Consider the following 12,638-nt stretch of genomic DNA (forward strand, 5'->3'; position numbering starts at 1 on the left):
GAGGCCTGCCGGAAGCCAAGATGGCGTACAAGTGGTCGCCAGGCCGCAGTTGGCGCCTAGTCAGTGTCTGAGCGGGGTGTTTTGGAAGGGGCGGTGGCGAACGCCCTGTCCGCCAACATGGCCCGACATCGGAATGTCAGAGGCTATAACTACGATGAAGGTAGGTGTCAGGGTCCTGCCGAGACGTCTTTTTCGCTCTTCCAGCTGGCATTCCCCCGCATGTGTGAACTGGACAGGGGTGCCAGGTTGGAATTCGGAGGCCCAGCTGGGGCAAATAATAGGAGGTCCGAGTGCCAGCGAGTGGCGTTAGGTTGTGGTTTCCGCCCTCCGGAATGGATCTTTTTTGGGGGGGAGGAGGAGGTGCTGCGGAGCGTCGTATGGGAAGGGCGTTTGGCGAGTCTGGATCTGGCGATGTTTATGCACTCACCCCATGAGCAGATCTCCGATTGTCGCCCCCAGGTTGGGCACTCACTGCCGCCTTTTAGCCCCTCTCCCCTGACCCCCCCCTCAAAAATGTTCGTGAGACGTAACTTACTTGCAAAGACGAGTTGACTTAGTGTTTTAACGTCCAGTTGACCTGGTGTGACCGTGTTATTTGTACATTTAAAGGAAAAATGTACACAAGGTATATTCGTATATATTTAAGTCAGAATCTCGTTTGAGCTGATTGAATATTTTTCAGCAAATTTCGAATTGGGGCAGTAAAAAAAAATACATATTTTTAAAAAAGCCCAAAGTAGATCACATGATCCCGAGTGTTTACTCAGTTCTTGGCTGGTAATGCTTACTATAAATGCATTTTGAAATGGAAATAAAGAGCAGTGTGTAGTAAGGAGGGCATGGGAAAGGACTTAGTGATTTTTAAAAAGTAAGTAAAAGAAAAATGTATGAATGTTCTCAAAGGGTTTAAAAGGAGTTGGAATTAGTTTTAGGAGAGCACATCTCTCTTCAAGTACTGGATAATTACAGGCATCGTCACGCGAGACACAAACTGAGAACAAAAACAATCATGAACGACTGCAGAATAAATTAAAGACCTGTTGCTTTGTGGAGTGCAGAGGTTGTAGTGCATAATATGTTGGTGGTTATTGGCCACCCCAGTAGATTATGCTAGGATGCTAGTGTGCTTTCAGCTTAGTGGAGGGCAGCTAACAGACACCCTGTGCTAGGTTTGGAGGCTGTGAGCTGGTCTGTCAAGTTAATTTTGTGGTGGTGACTTCTGAGTGGTGGCCTTTTCAAGTAAATATTGTAGCGGCTGTAGGCATTACATGTGGACCACTGCCACTTGAGAAATGACTTCGGACTGGGAGACATCTTTGCCCATAGAATATAAAGGGCATGAAAAACTTATGTCATGCTCATTTCTGTAATAGTCATTTATCATTTCCTCAATTCTCACTGAGTGCTTAGAGTGCTGTTCTAAGCCCTGGGGACTGGCAGTGGGCTTTTGAGAGTAATTTAAAGGCGGAGCTAACACAAATTGTTACCAGATGATTGGGGTATGAGGTACTTGGAAAGGTACTGATGAAGAGCTGTGGGGGCTACTTAAGTGAGAACCTCAATCACAGTGGCCTGGAGGAGTTGATGCAGGATTTATGTGAAAGAAGACTTTTTAGAGGCGAGGGGCCAGATCTGAGGGAGTAAGTGCCAAATGTCTTTTCTCCTTGTCCAGCCAAGGTCAGGTTGTCATGTTAACCGGGTTTCTTTTGGAACAACTGCTGACATCATAACCAGGTTGTTCCTCTATAGCAGAGGAGCTCCATCCCCTTTCCCTGCTTGTAAAAGTTCTCCTCATCTTCAGAATCCAGTTTATTTCTCCCAACTTAAGCTTTCTCTTGGACTTAGAATACTAATTTAAAATTTTCCCAAAAGTGATATAACCTCATGAGAGTTTGTGCTCTGCAGCCTAGTGGAGCTTCTATTTAATTCCTACTTTGTTTTTCTTTGTAATTAGGATAGTACATTACATGACTGCCTCAACTACTAATTTAAAAATCTCAGGAAAGCAAAATCCATACTTTATTTTATATTTACTCCAGTGTCTGGCACAAAACTTTCCATCTAGTAAATACTCCAAAATATTGTTGAGGAAAAGAACCACTTTACAAAGATTACTTGAAAAGAATTCTGTTCATCTTTTTACATTATGACACTTTATGGTCATTTTCAGTATTGAGAAACTGACCTAGTAAAAAATATTTTATTGCCTTTAATACCTAAATACATGTATTTGTGAATGATGTCTCATTTACTAATAACTTGTCGCTTATTAACTTGTCTTTTGGGCATGGTATCCCTCCCGTAGGAGTACCATCAGAAATTAACTAAATTGTTTCCTGTGGAATTGATTTGGATATTGTATTCCTGGGGACCTTTCCCTTGCCACACCACTCTCAGTTCTAGTTTTGTTTTTTGTATGTGTGTTCCCCAGTTGCTTGGTATTTCTCATGCTGAGCACTTGTCATGTGGTTGATGATGCCTATTTCCTTGTCTGTGTTCCAGTCACATTTTGGTTTGGAGAGAGTTGGGAGGGTGCTCACTGTTGTATCACGGATGTGTCTGGTAGTCCCTGACATAACATGAGTATTTGTCAGATGAATAAGTGAATACATTTATGTAAATGTATTCATGATCCTTGTTAGTTTTTATTGGTAAGTAGCTTGATTCATTAACATGTAATAAAATAAATATTAATTTAGTGCCAAGTAGCTGCTTAAACCAAGTCTTTCTCTGAAGAAGCTGATAGGCTCATGGAGTGAACTAGGTGTCAGTGCTTTGAAGACACTGAATTGGAGAAGTGTACTAGGGGTAAAGGTGGCAGGGAGGCTCACTTCTTACTTGTGTCTTCTGTAAAGAGGTGACATGAAAGCTGGGGCCTGAGCTGGAAGAAATAAAGAGCCTTGGGAAAATCTGATCAGCAAGCATATTCCAGTCGTTAGAGAGAAAAGTCGTTAGTCATCAGTGGAGTGAGCACACTGAAGTTTAAAGAGACAGGCAGGTTTATATAAAGGTTACCCAGCTCCACAAGAAGAGAAACTGCTCTCATTGTACATCCTAGGCTAGTCAGTTCTATGGAAAAGAGCTGCTTTGGCTATTGGAGAGCAGTTAGTGAAAACTGGGGTGGATTGCTTGTTTCAGGTCTTTGTCAACACTGGAAAGACAATTCAAGTATATTGTTTGTAGGATTAATTTTTTTATATGAGGTGAAAACTTGGAAAAATTTGTTAAAACCCACTTGGTTTAAAAACTGAAGAGCCATGCATATCTTTACTTATATAGAATGTCAGTGAATAATTTGTGAGTGAAATTCTTACTTTTTGGAAAAATAGACATTTCAGGTTCCTTTGCTTTTGATGAACAGTTTATTTGGGAAAGAATTCACTAATAAATATAGAAAATTATAAGTGAATTTATCTCTTTTTTTTGTTTCAGATTTTGAAGATGATGATTATTATGGCCAGTCTGTGGAGGATGATTACTGTATTTCTCCATCAACAGGTGAACTTTATTTTTAAATTTTTTTTTATTTATTTGAAAGACAGAGAGAGCAGACAGAGATCTTCCATCTGCGGGTTCACTTTCTAAGTGCCTGCAATAACTGGGTCTGAGCCAGGCTGAGGTTAGGAGCCAGAAACACAATCTGGCTGTCCCACACGGGTGGCAGGGACTCAAGTATGTGAGCCATCTCCAGTGGCCTGTCAGGGTGTGCATTTGCACCTAGCTGGATTGGACGTGAGAGCTGAGTTTCAAACCCAGACACTCTGAAATGGGATACTGGTGTCCCAATTGGCATCTTAACTGTTGGACCAAACACCTGCCCCTACAGGTGAATTTTAATCATGATTTTCATGATTTGAGTTGTCAAAATGTCAAGTAGATACTTTTGTCATTGTAGGATTAGAGTATTCCCTAAGACTGTAATATGTAACACTTAGAAATATAATTTATGTTAATTTTTAAATGGACATTGAGAGTTCATCCATGAGTAGAATAGAAAGTCTCGATTCTATCATTTAGTTTTAAACATTTTGAAGAAAATGCTGAAGATCATTCTTTTTGCAGTATTCTTGGTAGCACTGTATTCAAATGGTAGTTTAAACATTTATTTTTTATTTGAAAGGCAAAGAGAAAGAGAAAGACCAACAGAGATAGAGAAATTTTCTATGTGCTAGTTCATTCCCCAAATACCCACAGTAGCTAAGGGTACACCAGACTGAAGGTAGGAGCTGGGTACTCAATCCGAGTCTTCCATGGGTGACAGGTTCCCAAGTACTTGGGCCATCACTGGTTGTCCCCAGGGTGCACATTAGCAGGAAGCTGGAATTGAGCAGAGCTGGTGTCCCATTTGGCATCTTAATTATTATTCCAAATGCCTGCCCCTAAAATGCTAATTTAGTCAATAGTGAAAGTTTAAAGTCTGGAGTCTGTGGAGCAGTTAATTGTGTATTACCAAGAATCTTTTAAATATTAGAAATTGTGAGGTGTTTTGCCTAGACTTTTCTTTGTGATCCTGTGGTGTTTTTTCTTCTTCTTTAAGTTGTCACATAATAATTGTACATATTTATGGGTACAGGGTAATAATATTTCAGTTTACTGTTAGCTGTCTGATAAATGAACCAAATACATTTCAGAATTCTGTTAGAGCTGAGAGGGATTTAGAATTCGAATTCCTGTGTGATTGATTCCACATCAGAGTTTTATCTTCTATCTTATCTGCCTAAAGATTTCTTTGCTGCTATATCAGGATCTGTATAAATTCTTTCCAGCAAAGAGTGAGTCTTTGATCCTGGCCTTTGGCTTCTGCATTTTCCTAACAATACAGTTGTCTTCAAATTTCAGGCTACTATATATACAGTAGATGAAAATACCTAGTAACTTAATCTGGCTTTATTTATTTATTTTTTAAAGATTTATTTATTTATTTGAAATTTATTTATTTGAAAGTCAGAGTTAACTCACAGAGAGAAGGAGAGGCGGGGCGGGGTTCACTTCCCAAATGGCCGCAATGGCTGGAGCTGCGCTGATCCGAAGCCAGGAGCCAGAAGCTTCTTCCGGGTCTCCCACACAGGTGCAGGGGCCACTTGGGCCATGTTCTGCTGCTTTCCCAGGCCATAGCAGAGAGCTGGATTGGAAGTGGAGCAGCCAGGACTTGAATTGGTGGCCCATATGGGATGCTGGCACTGCAGGTGGTGGCTTTACCTGCTATGCCACAGCGCCGGCCCCTAATCTGGCTTTAAAAGAAGGTGCATGTTACCCGTGGTTGAGTGTAGCATAAATACAGGTATACTTCAGAAAGTTCATGGAAAATGGGATTAAAAGATAAGCTTATTTTGGTGAGACTTTGTTAGAAATGCAATTTTAGGGGCCCCCACCCAGCAGTCAGAAAGTTTGGGAGTGGCACAGCAGCTATTCACTATTTATAGCATGCATTGAAAATTTTTGGCTTAGAAGACTCTGTGACAAAAAATATCCTACACGGAGGATCTCTGTGAGACCTCAGAGGAAAGAAAGGGTCATCAAAGAAGGAGACACTCTTCTCTGAAGGGAGGGGAGAACATCCCCTTATGGCCGTGTCCAAATACCGACGGAGTCTATGGTCACAAAGGCTTCCATAGCCTTAGCAGCCCATGGCAAGAGCCTCGGGTGATCACTGATGTCATAAAAAAAGAGTGTTAATTGTTAAATGACCAACAGTTGTCACTGTGCTCTTTCTCCTCATGTAGGACCTCTGTCCCTAATGAATTGCAATATGTGAATCGACTGTAAATTTTCTCCCCAAACGGTACTCTATATATATTGTGTGTGTGGGTGCAAATTGTTGAAGTCTATGCTTAGCATGGAGTTGGTCCTCTGTATTTAAAGTCATACTAAAAGTGAACCATAATGAAGAAGGAGATGGGAGAGGGAGAAGCAGGTGGGATGGGAGCTGGGGGCAGGGATAGGGGGAAAGAACCACTATATTCCTAAAGTTGTATCTATGAAAAAATGCATTCATTTTATTCATTAAATAAAAACTAAAAAAAAAAAACCAAAAAAGTCAAAAGCACCTTCAGGCTGGCACTGTGGTGTAGGAGATTAAACCTCTGCCTGCAACACCAGCATCCCATATGGGTGCTGTTCATGTCCCAGCTGCTCCTCTTCTGATCCTGCTCTGTGCTGATGTCCTGGGAAAGCAGTGGAAGATGGCCCAAGTGTCTGGGCCCCTGCACCTGTGTGGGAGACCTGCAAGAAGCTCCTGACTCCTGGCTTCTCATTGGCCTAGCTCTGGCCATTGAGGCCGTTTGGGGAGTGAACCAGCGGAAGGAAGACCTCTCTCTTTCTGACTCTCCCTCTCTCTGCCTGTAACTCTACCTCTCAAAAAAAAAAAAAAAAAAAAAAAGTAAATAAAAATTTTAGAAGAGCATCTTCAATTATAAAAACAAATTTTTCTTTTTTTTGGCTTAGGACAAGAGTGGTAGCACTGGATTTGGAAATGGATTCAAGAGAAAATTTATAGGAGTTGAAGTCTACAGGATTTGGAATTTGGTTGAATATGGTTTGCATAAGACTGGAACCCTTTCTATAGAGAGAGAGATAACTGAAAGGCACTTTACTATTGCAGGATAATGCAGTCATATATCTAGGCTTATGTGGGGACATAGCATGCAGTCTTGAGTAATGCATTGATGAATAACAAGGTTAGACTTTCACCGGTTGTCATTTCTGAGGTGTGCTTTAATGACCTAGCTTTCTAGATCAGGGTTTATCCATGAGTCTTAGCTTTTGATGTGTGTCATACCTATGGTTTGTATTCTGGACAGTCCAACTGAAAGTTTGTAATTCTGAACAGTCTCATTCTAAGAGTTTGTTTTGTACCAAGAATCACTGACATTGTCAAAGCAGGAGATAGTAGAGTTTGGAGTTTCTTCTATTGACAAACTGGTATTTTTAACGCAGTTTGTAATTTTGGATTTTTTTTTTTTAATCTATCTATTTGAAAGAGTTAGAGGGAGAGAGAGAGAAAGAGAGATGGATGGATCTTCCATCATGCTGGTTCTCCCTGCAGATGGTTGCAATAGCCTGGCCTGAACCAAACAAAAGCCAAGGGCAGGAGCTTCATCTGGGTCTCCCACATGGGTGGTAGGGGCACAGACATTCAGACTTTCTGCTGCTTTTCCCAGGCCATTAGTATTGAGTTGGATTGGAAGTGGAGCAGCCAGGACATGAACTGGCTTGGGATGCTGGCGTTGGCATTGCAGGCCAAGGAGACCCGCCATGCCACAATGCTGTCCCCTGGATTTTTTTGTTTCAAATCATTTATAATATAGTGATATCAGATCAGACTTGCTTTCCTGTTTAATGATATATTTTTCCAAAAAATGTGAGTAGTTTAAGAAGCATGCTTTCGGGGAGGATGGCCCAAGTGCTTGGGCCCCTGCACCCTCATGGGAGACCTGGAGGAAGCACCTGGCTCCTGACTTCGGATCGGCGCAGCACTGGCCGTAGCGGCCATTTGGGCAGTGAACCAACGGAAGGAAGACCTTTCTCTCTCTCTCACTATCTATAACTCTACCTGTCAACTAAATTAAAAAAAAAAAAAAGCATGCTTTCTGTTCTCAAAGAAGCAACTAATGTCATTTAAGACGTGATGAAATTCATGGTCTCATGTGATAATTGGATGACTTTACCAATTAATATAGTTTTTTCCCTAAAATTCTGCAACACATACATATGCTTTTGAATTCTGTTAAACACTTTTTCTGATGGATAGGTGATTTCTAAACATAACAGCTTTTTGGTTTCCTTTAGAAAGATTTCCTTTGTTATTGAGCACTGAGTATATGTCAGAGAGTGAGGATAGCAAAAAGCACCTATATATTAAGCTTTATTTGAGTGGTTATGTATTTTGTTTCAGCTAATATGACTTGAAGTTATTCTTACTTGGTCCATTCCAATCTAAAACCTTTGTTAAAAATCAATTTATGTATAAGAAATTTGTTAATTTCTTTGACATAAGGCAGCTTGTCTAAAATGCCATTCAAATAGCTTGTCATAACAGTTGGGTAGGTAAGAAACTAAGGCATCTGGGAAAGCTTCTAAAAGGATATGGGATGGTTCTGGTAAATTTGTGAGTAAGAATGATGTCCCAGGTAGAGAGTCCAACACTTGTCAACCAACAGCTTTTAAATGAGGCTTGTTTTCTAGACCTGAATTCATGCTAGTTGCAACAGGACAGAGGGCTAGGAAGAGAGATAAGAGCCAGGGTGTTTTAATAGTGTTTAATTTGGTTTGTACTGTCAGTCTATTGGAGGTTACTTAGTACCTTTTAGGCAGGTAACTGATGATAGAATACTGTAGAGTGGACTACAAGTGGAAGGGCTTGTAGGCCAGTGGTTTGTAACATTCCCTGATGATATAAATCAACTGTGAATAATTCTTAAAAATACAGATTGCCTGCTCAGTTTCAGCACTACTCAATCAGAATCTTCAGGGAAAGAAGCCTAGAAAGCTATTTTAATGAGTGTCTCACAGATGATTTTTATTTTAAGATGTTTAGAAAGCAATTTTAGATAGTTTCAGGAAATAAATATTGAATTCTTTGAACTTTTGTGCTTTTCAAAATACCTTAAATCTATATTTAAAAAATTGTATTTGAGAGGGAGAGAAGGAAAGTGAGAGAGAGAGAGAGAAGGAAAGAAAGAAAGAAATCTTCTGTCTGCTGGTTTACTCCCCAAATGCCCTCAACAGCCATGACTAGGCCAGGCCAAAGCCAGAAGCTAGGAACTTAATCCAGGTATCCCGCATGGGCTGCAAGGAGCCAACCAGTTGAGCCATCAATCACTGCCTCCCATCAAGAAGCTGGAATTGGGAACAGAGCTGGGATTCAAACCTAGACACTCTGATATGGGATACTGGCATCTCAGGTGCACCGAATGCCTGCATCAAAATGCCTTACATTTAAAGAGTCACAATAGATGTGCATTTTTTTAGAAGGCATTTCCATCAAAGTTTGTGATTTAAAAGTTGTATTTATTGTTTTCTCATCATTGTTATTCTCTTGTTTTTATTATATTTCTTGCCTTTTGGGCTTTCATTGGAACTTCAAAAGTTTGGACCACTTTTACCTTCCTGGGAGCTATTTTCCTAGCAAACCCAACCATTTCTACTTCCAAAACAATGGCCCAAGTCTCAGTTGAATTTATGGTGTTTGGATTGGTGGTAGTAGGAATACTGTACTCCCCAGCCCCAAAAAGTAGCTCCTAGGAGGTACAGTAGAAATCTTAATTGAGAACTTCCTCTTGTCTGTCAGTATTTCTCAAGTGAAACTTGTTGAGGAAAGCATCTGCTTTCTTGGCTCACTTGATATTTTTATTTAAAAGTTTTATTTATTTATCTTATTTGAGAGGCAGAGAAGAGACAGACAGAGATAGACGGAGAGAGACCTTGTATCTGCTGATTTATTCTCCAAGTAGGAGAATGGAACTCAATCTGGACCTCCCATATGGGTGGCAGGGATCCCAGTAGTTGAACCATCACTTGATCCTCCCAGCGTGTGCATTAGCAGGAAAGTAGAATCTGAAGTGGAGCTTGAACGTAGGACTTGAACCTAGGCACTTCAATATGGGATACAGGTGTCTCAAATGGTATCTTAACCACTGAACCAACTCCCCATTCCCTCACTTAGTATTTTGGTTTGTCTTAGATTTCAGTTTTCTTCTTCACAGTTGTGAGAAGAAGTTGAGGAAAATATATTTTCAGGCTAAACTGAATACAGTTTATTAAAGCTGGAAAAACATTTTGTAGATCATTAGGCACAAAATGACCCCACTTACATTTTTAGTACTATTATATTTTATTAAATCTGATGCTATGGACTGTGAGGCATATCATTATTTTACTGACCACTTCAAAACAAAAGGCTGTTACTCTAAGATTACATTATAATGAGATGGTATCTGATGGTAAAGCATATTTCTAATTTTGAGATTTTAAAATGTGAAGAAAGGAGTTCTTTTGGACAATTTATGAATGGGGTGACTCTTACTATTTAGGCATACTGACTTTATAAGATAGTGTTATTACTACTTTGAAAAACAGGGATATGTATATATACACACACATATACATATTTGTATGTAAGTGAATATGTGCATTCTTGAAAAACTTTGTGTTCTTCAAAATTATATACTAAGAATAACAACTTATGGCAAAAGATAGGATTAGGACTGACTCCTTATCTATAGAGTACCTACAAAAACAGTAATTATCTTAAAAATGTTTGTATGTTTGAAAAGATATGTAACTTCCTAATAAATATTCAGTAAATAAAAGACTTTACATTAAGAGAAAATGAACGCTTGATAGAAGGACCTGGAAGAAGTGTTGGAATCTAATGAGTAATGTTGCAAAGCTCAAATGCACCCAGGCCTAGAGAACCATGTAGTAAAGGGTTCCAAGAACAAGGCACCTGAAGAAATTGAGCCAAGTGGAAGAATGTGAGGCTATGTAGAATTATAGTATCATTAGAATTACAGTATAATATTACAGTTTGGTTGGTGTTATTGGATTTCATATCTGCTACCATTATGTGGTGAGAAAAAACATTGAATTGTTGGGGGGAATATTTCATCAACTAAAGCATCTTCAGCACCCTCATCATTCCCTTATTTGCCAGTTAGTATGAGAAAGCATGTATTTAGCAGAATAGGTTGAATTGCCTTCACTGCTCTGTTTTTTTTCTTATTCTGTTCTTTTCCCAAGATACATTCTCCCCTTTAGGTTTTCTGAAGTGGAGCTTGAACGTAGGACTTGAACCTAGGCACTGTAGATTAAGCTTTATTTGAATGGTTATGTACCTTTCTTGTTACAACTGCTGCAGTGTTCAGTGATTGCTTAACCATCTGTGCTTCTGTGGCACTTTTTTATTCAATTGACTCTTCAAATAATTTCATTTTTCTTCTTTGCCTTTCCTGCTAATCTGTAAAGTCATTGACTTATACTATGACTAGAAAGCCCTTATGCCATGGCCTTCTGAGTTTAGGTGTTACACATAGGCTGTAGGTTCATATTTTGTGTATTTTTAATAAATTTTAAACATAATTTCTCTTTCATAAGTAATGGCTTCCTGAAAAACGTACAGAAGCCAAATGTGGGAACTCTAAGCAGCATGTTACATGATCTGACAGAAAGCTAATCATTATAAAATCCCTAATAAAAACTTGCCTTTTGTTGACAGTTTCTGTCCTTAATATATTCTTTCTTTAATTTTATTCCTTCACAACTGAATATTGTCTTCAGAATTGATTTCAGTGGAGGTGGAAACATCAATGCTTGTATTTCATTTATGATACTCACACATATATGAACACCTTGATAATCTGTCTTTCATCTTTTTAATAAAATACATAATATTCCAGCTATATTTTGAGAGATGGCACTGCCAGTATTGCAGAGTCACACACATTGATGTCTGAAGTCAAAGGTAAATATATGTCATTCATTAGTTTATAGTATCAGTGTGGGACTGAAAGTTTAAATCGTTCAGAGTTTAAGACCTAGGTTTTTGGTGAACTTTTGGACTCAGGCAAATAAGTAATTCTTGGGGAGTGAAAATTAGCCTAGTATTTTCTTATAGTTATGTAAATAGGAAGTTTCTTATATCATGTAAAATATTTGTACCAGAGAAGAGAAAATTTCAGGCAGCACAGAAAAGTAGGCAAGGATGAGGTAAAAAGCTAATGAGAAATGGCTATATTACAGCATTCTTTAATCATTTTATATTTTAGCTGCTCAATTTATTTACTCACGACGTGACAAACCTTCAGTTGTTGAGCCTGTAGAAGAATATGATTCTGAAGAACTGAAACAATCTTCCAACTCTCTTTCAAACCATCAGCTAAGTGGAATTGATCAAGGTATAGTGTAGAGGTTGTGTGTTGTATGTCTTCACTGAAAATGATTAATAACCAAATCTACCAGACTGTTTCAGTTTTAATTTGTAATTATTCCTAATTGGACAGTAATGATACAAATTATATCTTTAAGAAAAATAGTTTTGTTAAGTATATAATGTCAGTAGTATATTTAACTATGTTGTTGAAAAATTGATTGGCTTTGTTTAGTAACTATAAGTTTTGGTTAACTGTCCCATTTCATTTTTATCGTAAGAGAGACGCTCCAGTGATTTGTTATAGGAACATCAAAAAATTTTATTGTTTCATAAGCTGTATGGTGGAGCAAATGATTAGTTTACAGAAATTCTTTTACTCACAAAGATACTAAGTGCCAAAAGGCTAACAAAAAAAAGTTTAAGACCATAGTAGACTTTTATGTGTGTCCTGATTTTTCACATCCATGTAAATTTCAAGATAAGAGCTTTTAAATTATGATGACATTGGTTCTGAGTTTATTTTCAACTCTGTTGAATTAGCAAAGATATTTATATTTTTGCTTTCTTCTCAAAATATGACATTTGTCAAACATTAGTGAAGCCATAGGTTGATAGCAGAACCAAAATGGCATGATATAACAGGAATATCATCTGCTGATAGTGTATAGGGCTGAGGTGATTTGTTCTTTTCTTTGGAGTGTGGATTTGTTCTGTAAGTATTTTTAAATTAAAATTTTATAATAATTTCAAAATAGAAAAAATGTAGGAA

General features: G+C 38.5%; 1 protein-coding gene across 6 annotated transcripts in view; it reads left to right on the forward strand.

The window, feature by feature from the left end:
- HBS1L (HBS1 like translational GTPase) overlaps positions 1-12,638 on the forward strand; it is a 91,643-nt gene continuing 79,005 nt past the window's right edge. For all 6 annotated transcript variants that reach the window (XM_051854308.3, XM_089332649.1, XM_089332648.1 and 3 more), the window contains exons 1-3: positions 1-160; positions 3,433-3,498; positions 11,766-11,894. In XM_051854308.3, coding sequence (XP_051710268.3) covers positions 118-160; positions 3,433-3,498; positions 11,766-11,894 — 238 coding nt within the window. In that variant the 5' untranslated portion in view covers positions 1-117. The remainder of the gene's footprint in view (positions 161-3,432; positions 3,499-11,765; positions 11,895-12,638) is intronic.

Source organism: Oryctolagus cuniculus, chromosome 5 (assembly GCF_051225735.1).
Source record: "Oryctolagus cuniculus isolate XC-2025 breed Fujian yellow rabbit chromosome 5, ASM5122573v1, whole genome shotgun sequence".
Classification (NCBI taxonomy): domain Eukaryota; kingdom Metazoa; phylum Chordata; class Mammalia; order Lagomorpha; family Leporidae; genus Oryctolagus; species Oryctolagus cuniculus.